Genomic DNA, 26,377 nt, shown 5'->3' with positions numbered 1-26,377 from the left:
CCAATAGATAGGGTCCAACTCAAGGTCGCCATCATCGAGGTTGAGATCGAGGGTCACGCATGTCGCTGAGCTACTATCTTTGCCAGAGCTGTTGTTGGTTGAAGTCGAGGTCGAGGTCGAGAAATCCAGATTTGGCCTTTGACCGCGGTCGTGCAACCTCAATGTCACGCATCCTTACCGTCAAGCATCCCCGACGATCGTCTCTTGGGTTGCAGACGGTCAGAGGGCTCACATGGTTTGTCGGATTAGTTGCCGTTGGAGCTCCCACGTTGCAAATCTCCAAATCAGAAACCCTAGAATTGATGTTATTGGTCGTTGGTGAAGCCTCTTCAACTTGTCGGGTCGCCTCACCAAGGTTCGAGCAACCTTGGCTAACAGTTGCCCCCGGTGGCCTAAGGTTGAAGTGGGCCTAGTCCTAGCCTCTACCCATGCTCACCCTCTCCGTTTTTCTCTTCTTCTTCTTTTTCCTTTTTCTTTTCACCTCAAAGTTGCTCTACAAAATATACACCAATATGAGTATCTAAACACTATTCCTTTCACCAAATACCCTTTCATTCAAAGATATTTGGAGAAAATGCAAAGCTATTTCACCGAAATCGAACCAAACGGGATTAATCCAATCAAATTAGGAATAGAAACTCCAAAGAGAGAAGTGCCACGCAGACTCGATCTTTGAGTACTTAAGTCAAGCGCCAAACATACTCGATCTCTGCTTGCGCAAGCTCATCATTCCACCAGGATAGGGATTGCAGAAACCCAAGTACACATGATTAATTGAATCTAAATATTTCCCTAATGCCCTATACATCAACTCAAGGCCCCAAGATAACATGTTCGGCACTTCACATTTGTGATTTGCAAGTGAAAAAAAGAGATTAAAGACCCGTGCCACTAGCCTCAAGAGTTCACACCTTGAAGAAAAAGTTCATCTTTCTCCCTCTCTCTGAATTGAAGTTGTAAAAACCCTAGTCACTGTTCTTCGTCCTCGATTGAAGCTTCTTTTCGTTATGGTTTCCTCAAATTCATAGAGGATACACGCAACTTGGCCTCTCCCGACAGCATGCGCGATATTTTGGAAGGCATATTCTGGTCGACCTCGAGTGAGCACATTCGCTTAGGTGTCGACCATTAAAATCTTATTGTATTTTCTGGTAGGTGAGTGTTACCAGTGATATCATCTCTATAGGCCCTTATTTAATTTACTAGTTTATTTAGTTGACCATAATATTGATGACCCATCTATGCATTCATTGCTTAAAAAAAGAAAATAGGGATCAATCCTGATGTCTAATAAAAAACATCAATTAAATTGCATATAAATATTTATAGCATTTTAATTAAGTCCATTAATTACATTGGATTAAATCTTAGGGATTTTTTTTTTGTCAATCCTACACTAATTTTCAACTCACTCTCAAACATTTGCTCAATTTATTTGCAAGACGTAAGAGTCAAAACCCACATCAGAAACTAATCGTCCTCACCCTAATCCTTCCTAAGGAAGATAAAGATTTAAACCCCCACATTCCCCTTCCTATGTGGGAAGGGTGGGAAGGGTGACCACTGAGGCAACTTCTGGTAGTTAAAGCTAAGGATTTAGGAGGTTGGATTGTAAAAGTGAATTCTTTAGTTAGTGAATGATCACACCGAGGCTAATTTTCCTATGAGGTGATTGGTTAAATCTATAGCTATCTTTTCCCTATCCGAGCAATGTGAATGCAAAAGCAAAGCAAAAAAAAAAAAGTACGGTATTTCTTGGACAATAGTGGGCCGGACCAGGTCGAGTCAAACCAAGTCGACTGGCTGACCGAGCTAACCCGAGGCCTTCTGATTTTCTCAATGCTCTCTAAATTGCTCTAGGGTGCCGAAATAATTGTTAAGTAGTTGGGGTTTATATTATCCCTTCAATCTTTGAAAACGGGGCATGATTCTCGCTCATTATTTTACGTTGCTGATATTGAAGGATTGTGTGTGTACTTAACTGATTTAGAAAACCACTCCATAACGTTGAAATTTTAAAAAATCATATTCTTTTCTCGGTAGTTCTATATTTGTGAGTTTTAAGTCATTCCCATCTTGAAAGAAATATGTCTTGTGGCTCCTTTCTGATCGCATAAAATCAGTCCAATAATCTGAATTATCTCTACGCAAGATATCAATCAAATACATTTATTCAATTAAATTTTATCTCATAACCCACAAAGCTTCATTTGGCTTCTCCAAGATGGCATTGGCTTCTCCGGCTTGGTTCATTGAAACCCTAAATTTTCTCTTACTTAGGGCCCGTTTGGTTCGGCTTTTGGGAAATGCATTTGTAGAAATGCAAATATCTTTGGGTGAAGGGGTTTTCCGAAATGCAAATATCGTTTGGTAAAATTTGTATTGAAAAATAACTTTGGCCAAAATACTTTTTGGTAAAATTTGCGTTTGTAATTAAATTTTATTAAATTAAAAAGAAAAAAATATGTTTATATTTTTTTTTTTGAAGTCCGACCACCCGAGACCGCCAAATCAAGGCGGTCGAATTGCCTAAATAAAAATATAAACATAAAATATATTTATTAAACATTATATATATATATAATAGATATGTTTATATAAAAACAATCGGAGAAAAAATAGATATGTTTATATCTATATAAAATATATAAAAATATATATATTATATTTGTTTATAAATATATATTTATTAAACATAAAATATAAAAAAATAGATATGTTTATATTTATTTTTATTCAGGTGGCCGATCGGCTTTTCCACCGGAGAGATGAATAATACCAGAAGTTGCATTTCGAAGATGTAACTTTCCAAAGGACCTCAAGAGCTGCATTGGGCTAAAGGCCCTTAGAGTCACTTGGAGATATAATTGCATCTCGCCAAAGTCGCGCAAAAAAAGGAACTAAACACCTTTACATTTGGCCAAGGGACTTTAGAGCCCAAATGAGCATTCCAAATGCTGAACCAAACAGGGCCTTAGAAGGAACGTAACTCTTTTCGTAAAGTTAGACTGCTCTATGCTTCCAATTGGATTAAAGTACTTAGATCAAGTATCGTGAGAAGTTTGACCCAAGAAAGACAAACTAATGGGCAATACAAGCACTTGTCGTTGAAGGCTTGGACCTACTAGCATCCAACTGTTGCTGATTGGATTGCGAAAGCTCGGCGAAGGGGATCGCCCCGGTCAATTGGATTTTCTCCTCTCGCCGGTGAACTATTGGGCTTTCTCTGTACTGAAGCCCACTTTAAATGGGCCCTGAGTTTGTACCTATACAAAAATAATAATAATAAAAAGAGACTTTCGAAAAAAAATAAATTATATGGGCTTAAAATTCTGACAGGCCCAGCTAGGGCGGTTTCCTGGAAGCCGAAGGTAGCATCTTCCTCTATAAATACCCCCTCGGCCCCCGGATTTGGGACATTTCGCAAGTCTCTCTCTGCGACGGGGAATTTCTGCGGAGGAGGAGATCAGAGAACGGTCTGCTGCTGCTGCTGCTTCTTCTTCTGACTGCAACAACTGCAACAGTCAAAATCCAAAATTTAAAAAAGAGAAAACATCAAGAACGAACGAATTAATCGGAACTCGAATTGAATCGCACCCTGAATTCTTCCTCAGTTCGAATCTTTTAGCACGATTGTGAAAACCCTAGGCGATCGAGCGTGTGCCGGAGTCGGATCGGCCATGGATATCCGGTTCCCTTTCTCGCCGGCGGAGGTCGCCAAGGTCCGGACGGTCCAGTTCGGCATCCTTTGCCCCGACGAGATCGTAATTCCCCCCGCCTCCCTCCGTCGTTTGTTTTCGGGGCCCGTGGTTCCGGGGGTTTCCGTGTGTGCGTGCGTGTTCTGACCGTGGCTGGTTCGTCCTGTTTGCGTTGGCTGTGCAGAGGCAAATGTCGGTGGTGCGGATCGAGCACGGCGAGTCGATGGAGAGGGGCAAGCCGAAGCTCGGCGGGCTCAGCGATCCCCGCCTCGGCACGGTGGATAGGAAGTTGAAGTGCGAGACGTGCATGGCGAACATGGCCGAGTGCCCCGGGCACTTTGGCCACCTGGAGCTGGCGGAGCCGATGTTTCATATCGGGTTCATGAAGACCGTGTTGAGTATCATGCGCTGCGTTTGCTTCAGTTGCTCCAAGATACTCGTGGATGAGGTACTTGCGAGGCGTATTAATCACGCCTCCGTCATAATATATAACTTATAAATCCGCTTTAAATTTAATTTAAATTTCTAGAAGAGTTGGCAGTAGTTTCACAAAATCTCCCGCACTCTTTTTACCAAATATGTGTGGATCCAATCATGGAATACTAGGTAATGTGAAACTTACTTTTATATTCTTGGGATTTGTAGGGATTGGACTTGCAAGTAGAAATGGTATTCCTGAACTTTCAATGCTGAAATTCCAATTGCGACTTATTCTTCATCTTTTTTTTTCCCAATTGATTCGGGGGCGGGTGGAAACTATTTCTTGACCTGGAAGTAACTCTATGTGCATGTAAGAATTAGCTGAGGAGCTTTCTTGTCTTCTGAACCTTTGAACGGGACTGAGCTTTGTTGATGTAGACCTCTCAGTTTGATTCTGCTGCTGATACTGCATAATTTTATTTAATGGGAGAGTTTTGAACAAATCAGGGTTGAGTGCAGTTATTTATACGGATGAATAGTTGCTTTCACACCACTCCTGATGCCAACCTGATGGTGTTTCTAACATATGAACTCACAGAAAATACGAGCTTGTGTCATGGTAATTGGTGCTTACATTTCGGACTTCTTGCAGGAAGACCACAAGTTCAAACAGGCCCTTCGAATAACAAATCCTAAAAATCGGCTTAAGAAGATACTAGATGCGTGTAAAAACAAATCGAAATGTGAAGGTGGAGATGAGATTGATGTACAAGGTCGAGGCTCGGAAGAGCCAGTGAAAAAGAGTCGTGGCGGATGTGGAGCCCAGCAGCCGAAGCTTACTATTGAAGGAATGAAAATGATAGCAGAGTATAAGGCCCGGCGGAAGGAAAATGATGATCAGGATCAGCTTCGTGAACCGGTGGAAAGGAAACAGACATTACCTGCTGAAAGGGTAATAGTTTCATTTGCACGAACAGAACTGATTTTTTCTCTTAACTTTGACAAGCTTTAAAGACTGTGTCATTATGAAAATTAGGTACTTGGTGTCCTCAAGAGAATAAGCGATGAAGACTGCTGGCTGCTAGGCCTGAACCCGAAATATGCTCGTCCGGAATGGATGATTTTACAAGTTCTACCTATTCCTCCACCTCCTGTGAGGCCCTCTGTGATGATGGACACCTCTTCCAGGAGTGAGGCAAGCATTTCTTCCTTGTTTTTCTGGCTTCCGTATATAGAATTATCTAATATTTAGCTTCCTCTTTTTTCTGGATTTTCTGTTGGAATCGACTTGATGTGTTTTAACTCTTATGCAAACGAGAGGATATACCTTAGATCTTTCCCATTTTCATATACAGGATGATCTGACGCATCAATTGGCAACGATTATAAGACATAATGAGAATCTAAGGCGACAGGAGAGGAATGGTGCACCAGCACATATCATATTGGAGTTTGCACAGTTGCTGCAATTCCACATCGCTACATACTTTGACAACGAGTTGCCTGGGCAGCCAAGGGTCTGCTGACTCTTTTAAGACATTTGTAGAATCTGTAGATGGAAATAATTTTGTATACTGTATCATGCCTCAAGTGTCAAAGGTACTTATGCATGCAATTCTTCTATTGCTTCTCAGGCTACCCAACGGTCTGGGAGACCTATTAAGTCAATCTGCAGCAGGCTTAAGGCAAAGGAAGGCCGGATAAGAGGGAATCTCATGGGAAAAAGAGTCAACTTTTCCGCTCGAACAGTCATTACACCTGATCCAACTATTAATATTGATGAACTTGGCGTCCCTTGGAGTATTGCCTTGAATCTTACATTTCCAGAAACCGTGACTCCTTATAACATTGAGAGGTTCATGAACTTAGCCATTCTTCTTCGCCATTCTTCTTTGCCTCCTCCTCCTCCTCCTCCTCCTCCTCGTACTTCTATATAAACTTTTTATCTTAAAACAGGTTGAAGGAGCTTGTTGAATATGGGCCTCATCCGCCACCTGGTAAAACTGGGGCTAAATATATTATAAGGGATGACGGACAGAGACTCGATCTCCGCTATTTGAAGAAAAGTAGCGATCATCATTTGGAACTAGGCTACAAGGCACCCTCCTTATCCTTGTTCTTCTTCATGGTTTTTGTTTTTGATGAGTAAGAAGGATTTTGCCATTTAAACAGCTTATCTAACTTGAAACACTCTTTTTCAGGTGGAGCGACACTTGAATGATGGAGACGTTGTGCTATTCAATCGCCAGCCTAGTCTTCATAAAATGTCTATAATGGGTCACAGAATTAAGCTCATGCCATACTCGGCTTTTCGTCTAAATTTATCTGTAACTTCACCATACAATGCTGATTTTGATGGAGATGAAATGAATATGCACGTGCCTCAGTCTTTTGAAACCAGAGCAGAAGTTATGGAGCTGATGATGGTGCCTAAGTGTATTGTTTCGCCTCAAAGTAATAGACCAGTGATGGGAATTGTCCAGGATGCACTCCTAGGTTGTCGTAAAATCACAAAGAGGGATACTTTTATTGAGAAGGTGATTTTGCAGAATGCCTCGTGATAGTTTTGCAAATTTATCAGTATTTTCTTTTTCTGTTTGAGTTTGACTTTGGAACTCCTTGGCCTTTTTTTCTCACAGGATGTTTTTATGAACGTCTTGATGTGGTGGGAGGATTTTGATGGGAAAGTTCCCACTCCTGCTATTTTGAAGCCCAGGCCTCTTTGGACAGGAAAGCAAGTGTTCAATCTCATCATACCCAAGCAGATCAATCTCTTGAGAAATTCAGCATGGCACTCGGAGTCTGAACCAGGATTTATAACTCCAGGAGATACTCAAGTTCGAATTGAGAAGGGGAGTTACTTTCGGGAACTCTTTGCAAGAAGACACTTGGGACATCTACGGGAAGTCTCATTCACGTCATCTGGTACGAACTCTCAACTTTTGTTTCAGCTGGATGATTCAATGGCAGATGAATTCTCTTTGAAAATTTCTACCCGCGTGAAAATTATTGGAACTTGGATTAACTATATCATTTGTGTTCAGGATACTTAAATTCCCTTCTTTCGTCCACGGTAGAACGTCTCTGAAGACTCGGCTGGCTAGTTCTTTAGTACTGATTGCAATATTTGTCTGTACAGGGAAGAGGTTGGCCCAGATGCAGCCCAGAAATTCTTGGGACATACTCAGTGGCTTGTCAACTATTGGCTTTTGCAGAATGGTTTCAGCATTGGCATTGGAGATACAATTGCTGATGCCGCAACAATGGAAAAAATTAATGAGGCCATTTCTTCAGCTAAAGATGAAGTGAAAAGGCTTATAAAAGAAACTCAGGAGAATAAGTTAGAGCCAGAACCTGGACGAACAATGATGGAATCCTTTGAAAACAAAGTGAATCAGGTCTGTATATTTTTCCCCCACCCACATTCTTCTCTTTTCAGGCTCTATAAGTCAAACAATGACATACTTGTGATCTTTCAGGTGTTGAACAAGGCTCGAGATGATGCTGGAAGTAGTGCCCAAAAGAGTTTATCTGAGAGTAACAATCTCAAAGCAATGGTTACTGCTGGATCTAAGGGAAGTTTCATCAATATTTCTCAGATGACTGCTTGTGTTGGTCAGCAGAATGTTGAGGGTAAGCGGATCCCGTTTGGATTCATCGATCGAACTCTGCCCCATTTCACAAAAGATGATTATGGGCCAGAAAGTTGTGGATTTGTCGAGAACTCGTATCTTCGTGGGTTGACTCCACAGGAGTTCTTTTTCCATGCTATGGGTGGTAGGGAAGGTCTGATTGATACTGCTGTCAAGACTTCTGAGACTGGATATATCCAGAGGCGATTAGTGAAGGCTATGGAGGATATTATGGTCAAATATGATGGAACGGTTAGGAACTCTTTGGGAGATGTTATACAGTTTTTGTATGGTGAAGACGGCATGGATGCCATCTGGATTGAATCACAGAAACTGGACTCTTTGAAAATGAAGAAGTCAGAATTTGATAGAGTTTTCAGATATGAGATGGATGATGAAACCTGGAACCCTGATTACATGTTGCCTGAAAACGCTGATGATCTGAGATCAATTGTAGAATTGAGAGATGTCTATGAGGCTGAAGTTCAAAAACTTGAAGCCGATAGATACCAGCTTGGAACAGAGATTGCAACTACAGGTGATAACACTTGGCCATTACCTGTCAACCTCAAGAGGATTATTTGGAATGCCCAGAAGACTTTTAAAATTGACTTAAGGAGGCCTTCGGATATTCACCCCCTGGAGGTTGTGGAGGCTATTGATAAGCTTCAAGAGAGGCTTAAGGTTGTTACCGGTGAGGATCCATTGAGTGTTGAAGCTCAAAAGAACGCGACTCTCTTTTTCAATATCTTACTTCGCAGCACTTTTGCTAGCAAGAGAGTGTTGAAGGAGTATCGGCTTACTCGCGAAGCTTTTGACTGGGTGATTGGTGAGATTGAATCACGTTTCTTGCAGTCATTAGTGGCTCCAGGGGAAATGATTGGTTGTGTTGCTGCACAGTCTATCGGCGAGCCTGCCACCCAGATGACTCTCAATACCTTCCACTACGCTGGCGTGAGTGCGAAGAACGTCACTCTTGGTGTTCCTAGGTTGAGAGAAATCATCAACGTTGCTAAAAAAATTAAGACGCCCTCCCTCTCTGTCTATCTGAAACCTGAGGTAAACAAGACGAAGGAAAGTGCCAAGAGTGTTCAATGTGCCTTGGAGTACACTACTCTCCGCAGTGTAACCCAAGCCACTGAAGTGTGGTATGATCCAGACCCCACGAGCACAATAATTGAAGAGGATGTTGATTTTGTCAAATCTTACTATGAAATGCCGGATGAAGAGATCGCCCCTGAAAAGATCTCTCCTTGGTTGCTTCGCATAGAGTTGAATCGGGAAATGATGGTGGATAAGAAGCTTAGCATGGCTGATATTGCAGGGAAGATCAATCTGGAATTTGATGATGATTTGAACTGTATATTCAGTGATGACAATGCCGATAAGCTCATTCTTCGCATTCGTATCATGAATGATGAAGCTGTGAAAAGGGAGCTCAATGATGAATCTGCAGAAGATGATGTCTTCTTGAAGAAGATTGAGAGCAACATGCTCACAGAAATGGCTCTTCGAGGGATCCCAGATATTAACAAGGTGTTTATCAAGAATGGAAAAATAAACAAATTCAATGAGAATGATGGCTTCAAGCCAGAAACCGAGTGGATGTTAGATACTGAAGGTGTTAACCTTTTAGCTGTCATGTGTCATGAAGGAGTTGATGCCACAAAGACGACGAGCAATCATCTAATAGAAATCATTGAAGTTCTTGGTATCGAGGCAGTTCGCCGCTCCTTACTGGATGAACTGCGTGTTGTCATATCATTTGACGGATCTTATGTGAATTACCGGCATCTGGCTATTTTGTGTGATACCATGACCTATCGAGGCCATTTGATGGCCATTACACGTCATGGCATCAATCGAAATGGTACCGGGCCACTGATGAGATGCTCATTTGAAGAAGCCGTGGATATTCTTCTCGATGCTGCTGTCTATGCCGAATCAGATTATCTGAAGGGCGTGACGGAGAACATCATGTTGGGTCAGCTTGCACCCATTGGCACAGGAGACTGCGCATTGTACCTCAATGATGAAATGTCGAAGCATGCCTTCGAGCTTCAGCTGCCTAGTTATATGGATGGCCTTGATTTCGGCACGACTCCGGCACGTTCACCAATCTCTGGAACTCCTTACCATGGAGGTGTGATGTCTCCAAGTTATTTGCTGAGCCCAAACCTCCGGCTCACTCCAACTACAGATGCTCAGTTCTCTCCCTATGTTGGTGGTATGGCCTTCTCGCCTGCTTCATCTCCAGGGTATAGCCCTCCTTCTACCGGATACAGGCCCTCGTCGCCAGGATACGCCCCGATGCCACCAGGTTACCGCCCCACTTCACTTGGGTACAGCCCCACATCTCCAAACTACAGTCCTAGTTCTCCTGTTTATATCCCTTCTTCTACTGGATACAGTCCCTCGTCGCCGGGATACAGCCCGACGTCACTGGTTTACAGCCCCACATCTCCAAACTACAGTCCCAGTTCTCCTGTTTATATCCCTTCTTCTACTGGATACAGTCCCTCGTCGCCGGTATACAGCCCGACGTCACTGGTTTACAGCCCCACATCTCCAAACTACAGTCCCAGTTCTCCTGGTTATATCCCTTCTTCTACTGGATACAGTCCCTCGTCGCCGGGATACAGCGCGACGTCACTGGTTTACAGCTCCACATCTCCAACCTACAGTCCCAGTTCTCCTGTTTATAGCCCAGCCAGTCATGCGTATTCTCCTGCAAGCCCTTCGTATTCACCCACTTCGCCATATTATAGCCCTACTTCTCCAACTAATAGCCCTCTCTCCCAGAGCTCCATCCCCTCTCCTCCAAGTTACAGCCCAACCTCTCCTGGTTATAGCCCCACATCGCCTGCGTATAGCCCCGCCAGCGGCATTTCACCGGCGGCATGAATCTTCGCCGGACGACCGCCGCATGCGTGGCGCGTGCCGTTATTTGTGCTATGGGCAGAGGCCTTTTCATTTTGATAATTGTCTGAACTCGGTTGTAATAGCAAAAACTTTGACGCCATCCGAAAATTTTAGTTGATAATTGGAAGGAGGCCAAGATCAGGTCTCTTCCACATGGTTGTTGGATACAACTCAAGTCTTTATTCCTCAAGTTTTCATTTTCAAACGATATTTTTTTTAAGATTTTAACCAAACACAATTTTTTTTGTTACCCACCCCGCGTGGTGGCTGAGTTGGTGGAATCGAACGTTGGCCACACGCAAGGCCGGGGTTCGATTCCTCAACTTGTCACGATGTGCGACTTAAGTGGGGTCCTGCCAGCTGTACGGCGATTCTCGGTATCAATAAAAAAAAAGTTATTGTTATTTTCTTGAAAATTGATTTTTTGTTTCCACAAAACAAATGATTCCAATTTTGTATAATTCTATTAAAGTATCTCAACTAGTAACTTGGGCTTATCAAGGTCGAGGCCTAGGACTTCACTGCCTATGGCCAGGATTGAGTCCCTCGTGCCCAAGAATGGGGCCCCGACCCTTAGGCCTTGGTCTAAATCACGTAAAGGTTTCAGCCAAATATTGACAAATATTGTCATTTTTCTCAAAAAAACTTCTTTAAAAATATTTTCAAAAATTGATACATTTTATCCGAAACAAACAGAGCCTTAATGTCTCTTCACCTATTAGTTTAAAGTTATTTTCTAATATGGTATCAAAGCTGAAGGCATGTTCCATTTCGCGTGTAAGGCTCTCCTTTCATCAATTTCATTGGCACTTCTTAGTTTGATTTACATGTTAGAGCATGTTAAAGCATCATATATTTTCAATTTATAAGCAAAAGAGTCTTATATTATTTAGCTTCTTTGCGCATATCAGTTTATATGTTTGAATTGAACTTCCTAGTAATCTCACCATCTCACCTATATTGTTGCATTTTTTTTTTTTTATAAAGATTCTATCAAAATTTTTACTTTTGTGACTGGCATGGGTCGAGCTTAGGACTAATTCAAGTTGTAACAAGGACCCGTCAACACCTCCCTAAACTTCAGGAATCATCACGAAGCACATGGATCGGCGAACCAATTGCCCTTAAGTTCATGCTACATTTAGTTGTAGGGAAAATTCATAGAAAATCACAAACCAGAAATGCAATCAAGTTCTATACCTTTTAACTGGTTCAACTAAGTCTTAATTTTTTTTTATTAAAAGATATAATGAAGTCATTTTGATAAGCAATACCTAAAATTTCCAAGCATCACTTAAAAATTACCTCCGCAGTATCCTTATAGTGCACTTTTAACCATAAGTTTTAATATTCAACTGTATCTTTTAGTAAGGTTCTAAAAGTCGATGGAATCAATTGAAAGATCTAGGAGTCAATTGCATTTTAGGATGTTGTGCATTTTCTGATATAATAGTAGCAACGGCATGACCAAGTTTAAGGCATAGTATGATGTGATCTGGGACATTGCAGTCAATAGAAATCGAGTTTCCTTAAGGATCTTTAGCGGTCGGGCAAATGCTATTTTGTTTTTCTAGCCCACAATAAATATTTCTTAATGATTTTTAAAAGAACGACCATAATATCCTATCTTATCTTCTGCTTTTCCATGTGACCTTCAAAATTGAAAATAACTTTCTATTTGAGTTAATTTTTTCACAAATTGTTATTAATTCATTGATTTTTAATGTGAAGACATAAATATGACTGATTTTGGCTTGCGTTTCTATTAAAGATCCATAAAAGCATTAGTCTTCACTTCGTAAACTATTTTGCTATCTATTTTGATCGTCAATAAACATCATAAAACATTTTCTTGAACTACCTTTTTAGCAAACTAAACGCAAGAAAACAATTCATTTACATAGGGAAAATATTTTCCAGCAATAATGAGTTTTCAGTCAATGAAACCAACGCTAAATACTTTTTGAATCGCACTTTTTCTTCAAATCTTCAACTTTTTTCTCCCTCAACGTCATTCATATAATAAGATTGGCATTTTTCAGAGTCGAACAAATTACTGTTAAAATAGTATAATCCATAGATTATGAGAACTCAAAATGAGCTGTGGACGTAAGTAACGACAATTTTTATTATAAGTTGCAACATGACTCTCAAAGAAATACATGGTCTTTTCTTTTAATAAATAGGAACTACACAGATGATAATAAAAAAGGGAAAAGAAACATTTTTCTGCATTTATTTTCTTCGCTCGACCATCATCTGAACTTCGCCAAGATATCAGCCGGCTGTTCCCTAATACTTCACTGGATCCTTAGGCTCTTCAACCTGGAGCATTAGAGAATAGTGAGAAAATTTACTGCCAGATGTAATAAAATCAACCTCAGTCTTTCTTTATTTCGCGAAAAGGAACGATAATTTATATAACATTTTTCGTGAAAATATCATATGTGTTTTTTAAAAAGACCAGTCGATTTTCTTTTTTCATTATCAACAAATCTACTCATGACTATTTTCATTGATTATGAAAATATATGTGATTCATTCTGAATAGTGAGCAATATAAGTAACTATCTTTACAAAAATATTTTTTGATTCGTTTTTACCAATTGCGAAATAAACGCACCCACTTCCAAGCAGAATTGAACTTTGCATTAGTACCAAAAAGAAGAAGAAGAAGAAGTTTGAACACACCGCAATCCTCTGATTCTAATCCACTGTGTGGATTACTACTACATTCAATTGCCAAAAATAATATCCACTAATTATATATCATTAGCATATATACTCACTGGAAGAAGACCAGAACCGACAGAACAGAGTGTATAATTCAATATAAAAACGTCATCATGATACGATTTGTGCTTTGCAGATAATGGAAATAATAACTGTCCAGATGGATTCATTGTACATACCTTTGCTCTTCGTCCATGAAGGAACTGCACCCCTTGCTGTTTGGTCCTGCGAGTTTTCGGTAATTCGGCAAGGGGACCTGCCCAGCCTCGATCTGGTTCACATCTTCAACGAGCATCTCGTAGTGCCTCTTCACGTCCTCCACGCTCTTGTTTCCGCCGACTGCTCTTGCCAGATTCTGCCAGCGGTCGGGGGCATCCCTGTCGTATATCGCCAGCGCGTTCTCAAACAGCTTGTTTTGCTTCGGCGTCCATGTCGAACCCGAACTCATCTCTACCTCTCTTTTTTTTTGTTGGGTGGGGGGTGGTGGAGGAGGTGGGGTTGGAAGGAGAGGTATTATGAGTTGATGCTCTAGGGAAGGATGGAGAGAATGGGAATGGAACGTGTAGAAGTGAACAGATGGTGTTGCTGCTGCAGGTCCACTGTTGCCCTTTATATACTAGTGGAGCGAGAGAGAGACAGATGCTGAAAAGGTAAAATAGAGAAAAACTTTCAAAATCGACTCTATCGGAAAAGGTAATTTGTTATGGAGGAATCAGGTAACACCACATCCGCAAGGAAATTCCAAATCAAAAGGAGTAAATGAGCAATGAATTTCGAGATAATCGGTCATTTTCTGCATTGGATCTTCACACGTGTCGGGCGACAGCAAATATCGTGAAAATTTTCCTTTTTTTCTCGCGACTGCTTCGCGAGAAAATTCAAAACCACTGGCAGATCTGGTTAAGCACGGGCTAATCCAGTCGACAGCTGAGTTCAAACCCAACAGGAAATATTCATTCATCAGGTTGATTTGCTTCTTCATTGCAAAACAGGGGGACTTCTTTTCCGTTGCAACGTTCGTGGGTTTTTGGTTGGCTTTACAGATAATAATAATAATGCGTCATTGGGTGTCGAGGATTAGGTTTGAACTCCAAGAAAATCTCCTTTTAAAGCAACAGAAAGTCTATATTATCATCAATTTTTTATTCTCACTTTATTCAGAAGAGGTAATCTCTCTGACGTTGCGCCATTTTCATTATTATCTCTTGCATGCATGTCCACGACGGTCTCGCCTCCCCCCTCTCTCTCTTCCTGATCTGGAGTTAGGGCTTAGATATAATAACGCGTCGGTTACCATTAATCAAGGGCTGTTATCGGAATTATCGAAGTGAATGGCGGATTCATTTTAGTTCTTATCAACGCTTTTTTAACCGCAACTTGTGCCCATTTCTTTAACGTAAGAACATGCTGTGCGTGATCTTCGATTCTGAGCCACAAGACTCCATTGAACTTCGCCAAGATTCACGGCAGTTTCCATACTTGAACAAGCTCGAGTAGGGTTTTTTCTTGATACCGGGCTTCGCGGCCACACGAGGGTTGATCTCTCCAGAAGGTCTTCTTCTTTACTAAATCCAACGCGTCGCCAAAATGTAAACTACAAATGAGTAGTATTTTGATAAAATTAATGATTTCTACTATCAAGACAGCATTATCTAAGTACATAGATTCTATCTGTACCTAGATGGATAAGGGCTTCACCCAATAATCATCACAGTGCTCCATATCTCCAACTTGAAAAAGTATTCCAGAAAAAAAACGGGAGCTGTGACAAGTTGATCACGTTAAGTTACCTTATGGAGATATATATATATAACACTTGGATCAAATCAACATAAGATACAGTTTAAATCGAAGCAAGTGATTGAAGAGATATTTGGTAAAACACGCAAGTCGCAAAAAGTGATTCAAGACGGAAAAGATGACTGAGATCTCTCAAAAGTAGGAGATCTATCTTTGCTTTGAATTATCTGTAAATGATCTTATTCGATAATCAACTTGGTCAAATTCAAACATTAAAAAATTGCATTGATGGGGTATTAAGAATCTTAGTTTTTCTATACTCCTAATTGAAATATCAAATATCAGAAAGTTCTTATTCTAATTTTACTTATCTACCTACACAAGTGTTCCTAAAAGTTAGAATGCAATATTTTCATTTATGATACAAAATATTTAAATTTCATCTATTGACATGGACATGTGTGGTTTTAGTTGACATGGACAACATATGCGCAATATTTACAATTATAGTAAGAAAATTTTGATATTCATGTATTTTGCATGATTTCTTGCCAGTACTTAATATATACAGTTTGATAATTTGATTCTCACAAGAGGAGAGTTGTTCCTTAGTCAGTTCTTGGTTGTTATTGAGAATCTTAAAAAAAGGAAATCTTATCTCTTAGTTTGGCTAAGATAATGGTCATAGCCAATCATTTACATGAGATGAGCCTATGAAGTCTCTTGCTACCATTTCCTGTGGTTGTCAGTGTAGAAAGTAACACCTGCAACTTTTAGGATAAAGGTTGACATTGTTGAAAGTAACACTTGCAACTTTTAGGATAGAGGAGCAAGCCTTTCGGATAAATGCTTGTGCTAGAACGCTTATCATCCACGCCCGTCGCCCAGTAAAGATCCTTCGACATTCTCCTTTCTCCTTCAATACTTTAAGGCCATCCTATCATTCTCAGTGGCGGGTGGCCATCAGATTGCTAGTTGGAGACCAATTGCCCGCCTTCTCACTGGCCTAAAAGCTATGTCCTATGTTGCCATGGGTTCTTTATGACTGGGACTAGATTCTGAATGAATTCATTCAAGTACACTTGATAATGAGTGGGAATCCATATTCCTTTTCCTTCTTTTTCATCTATAATGATTTAGATTGGTTGGAACTACAATTTTAGTATGTGGTATAACCAAACCAAGTAATTAGCTCAAGTTGGGATGATTGATTAAGAGACTTGAATAAAGGGTTCTTTGTGCACAACATTGGAAATAAGTTTGCAGGTAATTATCCCTTGCCTGAATTATAAAAGTTTTGATACATTAACAAACAAGATCAGGTATCGAACAGCATGGGTTTCCCTTACAGTTCGATAGTTCTTGGGGAGGTCAAGTGTTTCACAACGGTTGTCTACATATGAACTCGTATTTCTTTTTCATGTACTCCTATATGTTTGGCCATATGGTCTTCTTATAATTAGTATCCGCTTATTGTTTCGTTCAACATTACTGAGCGGGTGGCTTTTTAGACCCTTCATTTGGTACTTATTTTCATGTATTCACATAAGGAAGGGGAAAAGAATTTTACTTTTAAAATGTTCAACAGTTGAGAATCCTGGCACAGGCCATGGCAAAGTTGGTTTTCTGATGAAAGTGACTTCTGCACTCTGATAAGGACCCCTGTGAAAGGTGATCCTTTTAGATAAATCATACTGCATTTCAAATCCTTGAAAGAAAGTGTTCAAATTGATCATTAGAGAATCAATTCATATTTCTCTCCTGAGCTTTAAGGATTCTGTCCATTGTTCTTGTGAGTCACCGTTCCAGGATAAAGCCATTTGTCTGTGGTGTATAGTCCGATGGATGTGTGACAGCGGATTTTTATAAATGGGAAGAATAAGCGTAACAACGCCTGGCAAATGCACTGAAAAGACCTGAATGAAAATTGACATGGAGGAAATAGTATCATCTGTAAGTTCAAAGTGAGAATTATTAATTCTGGTAAAGTGTTGTAGGCAAGTAAATGCACCAAACAAGTTAGTTATCCATCAATATTTAAATGGAAGATGAAAGAAGATAATTGGGGTGGGGGTTGATGCTGACAAGAGAAATATTGGAAGAAAGTTATACAGGGAGAGTACTTATGAGATGATTATAATTCCCCTCTAGTTAATCCACTGCACAATTAGAAATAGGTACATAAAAAGGGCTGGAAGCAAAGTGCAACGCGATTAAGAACATTTAGTCAGCATTTTAGCCTGACAACAAGGAGAGGAAGGACCTTCTTGGCAATTTCATTGGAAGCATCCTGGTCAAATCTTATAAATAAAGAAGTACTTGGCTTTCATAATGTAATTTGTCCAATATGATGTGGTTCAAAATGATACCTGTGTGTTTACAATGAGAAAATAATGCAACTCAGAAAGGAACTATGGCAACTTCAGGACTAAAAAATTATCTCAAATATTTTGATCATCTCATCTGCATGAGTGAACCAGCTTTCTACTTTTCAAAATTTCACCAAGACTACTGGATAAGTAAATTACAAGGGAAAGAGAGGAATGTTCTTGTTGTTTTATTAATTTAGCTTCGTGTACCCAATTTTTGCCCCTTCCTGCATCTTCTTCTAAAGTGAGCTTCCGTTGAAACCCTCTGCATTGCTTGATTAGGTTAATTTGTTTTTGATAAAGAGTCTATAAAGTTCAGTTATAGATATGCAAGAATTTTAGTACTAATTTCAAATTCTCATTGCTTGTTATATTCTGTTAACAATTGTAAAAAGGGCGTGGCGATTGATAATCAGGGAACTGTTCAACCTGCAATCATTCTTTTTTTTTTTTTGTCAAAATAACCTTTCACCTCGATAAAGTCTATTGGGGTCGAGATTCATCATGCTACCAATATTTCGAATCCTTATCATCCTAGAAAAGGTGTATAGCATAAAGTAGTTGCTTCAGAATAATTTTGTTTCTCTATCATGGGCTTGAGAGATATTGCTGTTTGGTCGTGTGGTCCTTTCCCTACAAGTTGGAGCAACAATCTTTGGCTCCTGATAGGTAGATGAGCCAGCTTAGATTCTTATCGTGATAGGGAAGGGTCGGTCAACAATTCCTGCAAAATTGACACCTTTGAAACTGATGCCACAACCTTCACTAATGGGAAAGTTCTTTAGAGGGACCTATTCTGCACCGTCAGCCTTTAAGAAAAGTTATGCTGGAATACTTGCTAAAAGAAAAAGCGAAACTATGGATTGAATGTGAATGTTATGTCTATTCTACTTATGGAAACGAAGTATCCTTACATGGTACCATATCTCGAGGAATATGCAGGACGAGAGATCCTTTCTTTGCTGAATGATGGAGTCATAGCACTTTCCTCCTACTTAAGTGCTGGAATCATGAAAGTCCACGTTCAAAATGCATGGCGAGATTGGTAATTTTACAAAGGATCAGAAGGAAGTAAAGCAATCAGCTGAAAGATTGCCATAAAGTAGAACTGCATTGTGTTTTATGCATTCCAATGATCTTTTTGTTCCTAAATATTATGTTGATCAGGTGCATTGAATTGTTTCATGCAAAAAAATAAGGGATAAGTATTAGGAAGTCACTTGTCAACATCGAAAATGCATTTCGGTCACTAAAACTTACAAAAGTGTATTTAAGTCCTAAAACTTGTCAAATTGTTTCAAATGAGTCCTAAGATCGACGTCGTTAACATTTTCCGTTAAAAATGCTGACATGGCATTTTAAATAATTTTTTATTTTCCAGGTTTATTTTTTAATTAATTTTTATCCATTTAAAAAAATAGATTTGAAAAACTAAAAATTAAATTTATTCTTATCTTATTTTCAACAAAAACTAAAAAGAAAAGTTAAAAATTTTATTTTTAAAATTTTTAAAAATAAATTTAAAAATAATGTTAACTTTTTAAATATGTTTTTTTATAAATATTTTAACTAAAAAAATTATTTTTAATTAAAATGTTTTTTTAAGAAATATTTTAACTTTTTTTAAGTTTTTGGTGAAAATAAGATAAAATGAATAAATTTGATTTTTTTAGTTTTTAAATCTAATTTTTAAAAAAAATAATTTAAAAAAATCACGTGGAAAATAAAAATTATTTAAAATGCCACGTCAGCATTTTTAATGGAAAAGGCTAACGGCGTCGATCTTAGGACTCGTTTGAAACAATTTGACAAGTTTTAGGACTTAAATGCACTTTTGCAAGTTTTAGGGGCTCAAATGCATTTTCGACAAACAGACTTCTAAACACTTATCCCAAAAAATAACAAGAAGGGCAAAATCGTGGAACCAAGGGACATGGAAATGGAACAGAATATATCTTTCAGGCTGCATTAAGCAGTTATTGTTTTTGAATTTGTAACTTGATATCGACCTCCATAAGATTATTGCTTGCGACATTCAATGCCTTTTGGATGGACATGGATGTTTAAGCGTTGCATTGTATACTTGGAGATTAACTAGCTCACTTGTCAAAACTAGCTACTTACATCTTGCATAGCGATTTCAGGTGTAGAGTCTAGACCAAATAAGGATAATTCTTGCTTGTCAAGTCGATACCTAGGTTTTGCACTTCCAATAACTCATTCTCACAATATTAATTGAGTACCATGTGACGTATGCCAGTCTTGTTAATTGGAAAGCGACTTGCCAATGTTATTTAGGTGGCATAGAGATATATAGCATGCTTGTAGATACATTTCTGGAATTGGAACTGTAGTTCAATATCAAAGAAAGATGCAAAGTATAAACTCAAGGGTAGCTCAAGTTGTGAAATTGATCAATATAAGAGCTGTTTTTGTTGGACGCAAATTTGTGCAACCTCAAGATTTCCATAACCAGAACAAGAACATGCATAATTGAGTAGACAGATTAACGCACCTATTTTGGGATCCATGGAACATAAAACGGAAGCAGAAAAAGGATTACCCACATATATCAAGGGGATCCACGCATCAAGTCATTCTCCTCTATTGCCCTCCGTATCATTGGCTCAATGAGGCGGCCCCCCTCACGTTTAACGTTAGGTAAACGCCTCTTAGGTGAGGATACATGTGAGAATTAGGGTTAGAGAAGAGACTTGAGCACTATTTATAGAGTTTTCAGCTAGTCCCCCTCATTACATGCCAGGCTCAACTCGGCCCACACTAGCCAGCCCATATTAGACTAATTAAGAAACCTACTATCTCACCTTAGACCAAATCTCGTAAAACGATAAACGTTAAATGGTAAATTACAATATCAATTAATGTAGTCCACAATTAGAAAAACTCTTACATTCTCCCACTTGGACTATATTAATTGAAATCATACTGTATATGCGCACATTGGTCCAGAGATAATTCTTAATAGTCAATCATATCCCATAAAGTCTCAAACACCGAATCATGGCGGTAACTGCATGTATACACACAGAGCCTTCCATGGTCACGAATGTTCTCAACTGTATTGATATGGATTTAATATGGTAGTGTGGCAAATGGATAACATCTCTCATAAAGAGACCCCATTTGTCAGTCACCATTCTCTTAACTTTAGGCGTCACAAAAACTTGTGCCACTAGAGAATGCTTTATGGTTCCAATGAACCCACATATGTCTTATCTTTATGGTTAACATTTCTTTATATATCACAAGACATATGCATAAGGCTAATAACCGGATGCCTGGATGCCCCTAGCCTTCACTCAAGGTTTAAGTAATACCTTGAGACTTTTAACAATATTTATATTCACAAGACATATGCATATGGTTCCAATGAACCCACATATATCTTGTCCTTATGGTTAACCTTTCTTTATGTATCACAAAACATATACATAAGGCTAATAACCGGGGGCATCCGAGTTTAATAACCTTGAGACTTTTAACAATATATATATATATATATCAAAGTGTTACTAAATTATAAAGTGTTACTAAATTGTAACAAAACAGATGTAAACTTTATTAAAAAAAAAAATAAAAACACAGCTCCTACTAAATAACAGCATCCCAAGATGCTCTTAGGCCCATACTAATGACATGTCGATCAAAAACACACGGGCGTAGGCCTTTAGTTAGTGGATCTGCAACCATATCATTTGTATGAATATAATCTACTGCAACGTCACCATTCTGTACTGATTCTTTTATAGTCAAAAACTTGACCTTCATGTGTTTAGACCTCTTTAAACTTCTGTTGTTATTAATAAATAACACTACAGAGTTATTGTCACAATATAACTGTATGGGTCTATCCACAAAATCATAAACTGATAACTCTCTAATGAGGTTCCGGAGCCAAATAGCTTGAGTAGCAACTGAAAAACATACTACAAACTCCACTTGCATGGTTGAAGAAGATATGGATTTTTGTTTCTCGCTCTTCCATGATACTGCACCTCCTGCCAACATAAATATGTATCCAGTCGTTGATTTCTTATTATCTTGACAACCAGCAAAATCTGCATCTGAATACCCTACTAGTTGTAGGTCTGGAACATATCTATAAATCAGCATATAATCTTTTGTTCTCTTTAAATACCTTAAAACCTTCTTGGCAGCAACCCAGTGATCGCGTCCTGGATTAGACTAATATCTGCCTAGAAGCCCTGTTGCAAAAGCAATATCTGGCCTAGTGCAAACTTAAGCATACATGATGCTTCCAAGCACACTAGCATAAGGTACATCCTTCATTTGAGCTTTCTCAAAATCTGAATTAGGGCATTGTGAAAGACTCAATTTATCACCCTTAACAACAGGAGCAATTCTTGGTTTACAATCATGCATATTGAATCTTTCTAAAATGCGATCAATATACGCCCTCTGAGATAAACCCAATGAACGGCGTGAGCGATCCCTATGGATCTCAATGCCAAGAACAAAAGATACCTCACCAACGTCTTTCATGTCAAAAATTTTCGATAACATCCGCTTTGTCTCATGCAGTAAACCAATGTTACTACTAGCAAGCAAGATATCATCTACATAAAGCATGAGAAAAATATATTTCCTCCCACTGACCTTGGTGTATATGCACTGATCTACTTTGTTCTCAATAAATCCAAATGAAGTAACAACACTATGAAACTTGAAATACCGCTGTCTAGAAGCTTGCTTAAGGCCATAAATAGACTTTTTCAATCTACAAACAAGCTGACCTGAGTCATCTGCTACAAAACCTTCAAGCTTTTTAGTGTATTTTTTGCATATTTTTCTTGTATTTTTCTGTGATTTAGAAAATACAGGTGCCGGGATACAGGTATGTTATCAGAATAGCCAACAAAAGTGAGAGAATGTAAGAGTTTTTTCCTAATATGGACTAAATTAATTGATATAATCCATCGGATAAATTGCAACACCCAATCTTATTTGAATAAAAAAACATGGAAATAGTATTACTCTTTATTTCAAAAGAGTATCCACACATGTCCAAACAAGACACATAAACTAAATTCTGCCTAAAAGAAGGTATGTAAAAAGTGTTTTTTAACACCATCCGAAAACCAGAATCTAAAATCAAAATAACATCTCCCACGAACTCAACATCAACTCTAACGCTGTTTCCAACAGTGAGCTTTGATTCATCCTGAGTTGGCGTCCTTCGGTTTATGAACCCCTTTAGGCTCTCTCTTATTTCTCTTAGACAACTAAGCCTTAAACTTGCTACAACGTTTCTTCACGTGTCCTCTCTCCCTACAAAAGTAGCAAAGAACACCATCCTTCTTAGTGATTGCCTTCTTAGGACCCAAAGTGTTAGAAAGACCTGCTCCTTCAGAATTTCCTTTGTTGTTGGAAGGACCAACAACTTCTGAATTGCTTTTATGGGTATAAGTTTTCACCTTCTTACCCTTGTCACTAGCAGAACTAGAAGCATAAAGAGCAATATGTTCTTTATCTTTCTTTAATTTCTCTTCCTCTGCCACCAACCTTGCAATCAGGTCATTAACAGAACAGGTTTCATCTTGGGAACTATAATTTGTCTTAATAATCCCAAAATCAGGAGGAAGAGTATTTAGAGCTTGATGGACAATGCAAGCAGTAGAAATTTCAACATTGAGAACCTGAAGCTTTGTTTGCAAATCAACCATCCTCGAACATAATCTCTAACTCCACCAACCATCATACTTCATAGTAAAAGTGTTTGCATATGTGTCCCTATCTCAAAGATTAGGCGACATACGGTTTCTAGCCATCAAAGCTTCCATCATTTGCCTAGCATTGCAGTCTGAGACAAACCACTTTTCAAGTGTTCCCGAATGGAACACTTCATGGATAGCAAGCAAATTCTATTGCTCTTTTCCCATGCAGCAAAATTTGCTTTTTGAGCCTCTGTACTCTCGGCGCTAAAACCGCCGCCGATCGATAGTAAGAGCCATATGAACATCTGCTATTTCCATAGCAAACAGAAAATCCTCTCTCCATCTCTTAAAATTCGAACCAGCAAGAACCTCAATAGTGACGGAGTTACCATTTACAGAAAAGGTGACTGAAAGACAAGCAGTATATATAATTAGCATCATATGAGCATTGTGTAACTTGACGCACAAGTACACATCCAGAGAATTACATGCAAAATCACATAATCACCTTTAGGCAGAATACATGACAAGCAATTGTACACTCCCCACATGATAAGGGTTATGAGAATATATTCCAATATTCGTGAATTCATTACCTTTGGGTATATGAACCATTAGGATCGGTCACTCCTCCACCACACTATCATGTATCCCTCCATGAACTAATACATAATCACCTCCTTTGGGAGTATGACTATGCATTAGATCAGGAAACATCACAATCAATATACGAGATCGAAATTTCTCAAACTCAACCAAGTGTGCCACTTTGGCGGTCACAACTCAATTGAATCCTTGAAACTCTCTCATCCCAAGGATATAATCTTTACATCTCACATACATCATATACATGTGATTTAACTTTAGTGATAGGGGCATCATATAACTCAAATCACATGCCATGCTAATTACATTGCCTTATTCATTAATAAAATACAATAAAGTTTAATTTTTATTAATGAATCACACTTTTATAATGTTTATGTGATAACATACCTGTATCCCGGCATCTGTATTTTCTAAATCACAGAAAAATATAAGAAAAATACGCAAAAAATACACTAAAAAGCACGTATTTAGGGCTTTGCATGTATTTTCACATCCATAAAATCATCACATATATAAAATAAATACACCATGACGTAGAGAATAATCATACGAGTCCATCGCCGCCGGCCATGCGCAAATCGGACCCTCCACGCGCCCACATGCGCCGCCTGAGTGCGCGGCGCGTGGAGCCCACGCGCGGGCGTCAAAGGCCGGTCAAAACCGGTCCGATCGGTAGCAGTCCGACCGGTTCCCGGTCCGACCATCCGGTTCAGCCGCCCGGTCCGACCGGTTGACCGGTTCGATCAACGATTGACCGGGTCGGGTCAGGTCAACGGGCCAGGTCAGGTCAACGGGTAGGGTCGGGTCAACAGGTTAGGTCGGGTCAGTCGGGTCCAATCGGATCGAATCCGAATCCGAGTCGCTGACGTCAGCGTGTGCGGAATCCGAGTCCGGGTCGCTAACGTCATAGTGATGTCAGCGCCCGCGTGCGCCGCATGCGCGAGCCGCGCCCCGCACGTGGGAGCACGTGGACGCGCTCTATGTAGCACGGACACTCTCCGGAAGCCTTTGTGTCGTGTCCGACACTCCGACACGTGTCCGACACGCTCCGACACGTCCCGGCACGCTCCGACACGCGGTCAACGAGTGTCGAAAAATCCGACACGTGGTCAACTCTTTCCGACATGCTCCGACACGCAAGTCCAGAATTCCGACACGCGATTCCGACAAGCACGGGGTCAATTTTAAAAATTTCTAATACTTGAGGGGTCAAAATATAAATCTACACAAAAGAAGTAATAAAAGAATTAATAAAAGAATTAATAAAAGAAGTAATAAAATTGCTATAAATATACACACACGGGGTCAATTTTTTTTTTTCAGTTTTATTTTTTAGAATTGTTTTATTTTTTAAAAGTCTTTTACTCTGAAAGAAGTAATAAAAAATGCTATATATGATAAATAAATAAATTTAAAAATATCATTTTAGCATTTTTCTTTAAACAATGTTTTTTTCCTCTAAGTTTTGTGTATTATTGTAACAAATTAAAATAATAAATTATATTATTTAATATTTTTGTGTAAATTAATTCTAGGCTATTTTTATTATTATTTATTTATGCATTTATATATAAAAATATATTTAATATATAACGTGTCAGAACGTGTCGAAATTCTCTATTTTTAAGAAATGACGTGTCGACGTGTCGTGTCGTGTCATGTCACGTGTCACGTGTCCGTGTCGGTGCTACATAGGACGTGCTTGGGCGCGTGTCTTCGACGCCCGGCGGCGCGTGGCCGCGCGTGGGGCCTTCCCCGGCGACGCGCCTCCCACGGTTTTGCTCGCCTCGTCGAGCCCAGTCCGAATTTGTAATTTAATTTTATTTTTATTGAACTAAAAGTCTCGAAAATCACAAATTAGGGCAAGATCCGTACTAATTAGGACTAATCCGTACAAATTAGGGCAAAATCAATTATGTTCGTGTTCTAGGGTTATGGAGGCTCTGATACCACATGTTGGACGCAAATTTGCGCAACCCCAAGATCTCCATAACCAGAACAAGAACATGTATAATTGAGTAGAAAGATTAACACACCTGTTTTGGGATCCATGGAACATAAAGCGGAAGCAGAAAAAGGATTACCCACATATATTAAGGGGATCCACGCATCAAGTCATTCTCCTCTATTGCCCTCCGTATCACTAGCTCAATGAGGCGGCTCCCCTCACGTTTAGCGTTAGGTAAACGCCCCTTAGGTGATGATACATGTGAGAATTAGGGTTAGAGGAGATACTTGAGCACTATTTATAGAGTTTCCAGCCAGTCCCCCTCATTATGGGCCAGGCTCAATTCGACCTACACTAGCCAGCCCATATTAGACTAATTAAGAAACTTACTATCTCACCTTAAACCAAATCTCGTAAAACGATAAACGTTAAACGGTAAATTACAATATCAATTAATGTAGTCCACAATTAGAAAAACTCTTACAGTCTTATGTCAATTATTTGCCATCACGCTTGAGTTTTTATCTTTAAACTCATCATGTATTGGTGCTCAGTACTTTCCTGGATAGAGTTTTGCTCATAATGTTGTCCTGCCATTGACAATGTGAAA

The 26,377-nt window shown here is 39.3% G+C and overlaps 2 protein-coding genes across 2 annotated transcripts; one reads left to right on the top strand and one right to left on the bottom strand.

Annotated features, from left to right (window-relative positions):
- The first annotated feature begins 3,657 nt into the window (after window positions 1–3,657).
- On the top strand, window positions 3,658–10,669 carry LOC104448757 (DNA-directed RNA polymerase II subunit RPB1). Its single transcript, XM_039315674.1, is given in 12 exon segments — window positions 3,658–3,806; window positions 3,883–4,159; window positions 4,727–5,070; window positions 5,155–5,313; window positions 5,474–5,635; window positions 5,753–5,973; window positions 6,075–6,216; window positions 6,320–6,655; window positions 6,758–6,965; window positions 6,968–7,043; window positions 7,258–7,516; window positions 7,598–10,669. Coding segments are annotated over 12 exon segments (5,367 nt in total). The 5' UTR covers window positions 3,658–3,680; the 3' UTR covers window positions 10,655–10,669.
- A 2,107-nt stretch (window positions 10,670–12,776) lies between these two features.
- LOC104448758 (protein RADIALIS-like 3) lies at window positions 12,777–13,977 on the bottom strand. Its single transcript, XM_010062650.3, has 2 exons — window positions 13,585–13,977; window positions 12,777–12,997 (listed from the first exon to the last, which is right to left on the bottom strand). The coding sequence occupies exons 1-2, from the start codon at window positions 13,851–13,853 to the stop codon at window positions 12,973–12,975; spliced, it is 294 nt and encodes a 97-aa protein (XP_010060952.1). The 5' UTR covers window positions 13,854–13,977; the 3' UTR covers window positions 12,777–12,972.
- Window positions 13,978–26,377: the final 12,400 nt, after the last annotated feature.

This window comes from Eucalyptus grandis, chromosome 6, assembly GCF_016545825.1.
Source record: "Eucalyptus grandis isolate ANBG69807.140 chromosome 6, ASM1654582v1, whole genome shotgun sequence".
Taxonomy (NCBI): domain Eukaryota; kingdom Viridiplantae; phylum Streptophyta; class Magnoliopsida; order Myrtales; family Myrtaceae; genus Eucalyptus; species Eucalyptus grandis.
Note: the sequence above shows the minus strand (reverse complement) of the source record. Positions and strands in the feature narration are given on the sequence as shown.

Bases quoted from the DNA above. Each gene is read 5' to 3' on its own strand.
- LOC104448758 (XM_010062650.3), bottom strand. From the start codon at position 13,853: ATGAGTTCGGGTTCGACATGGACGCCGAAGCAAAACAAGCTGTTTGAG. The intron at 12,998-13,584 runs GTATGTACAATG...CTAATGCTCCAG, and splicing joins TTCATGGACGAAGAGCAAAG to GTTGAAGAGCCTAAGGATCC.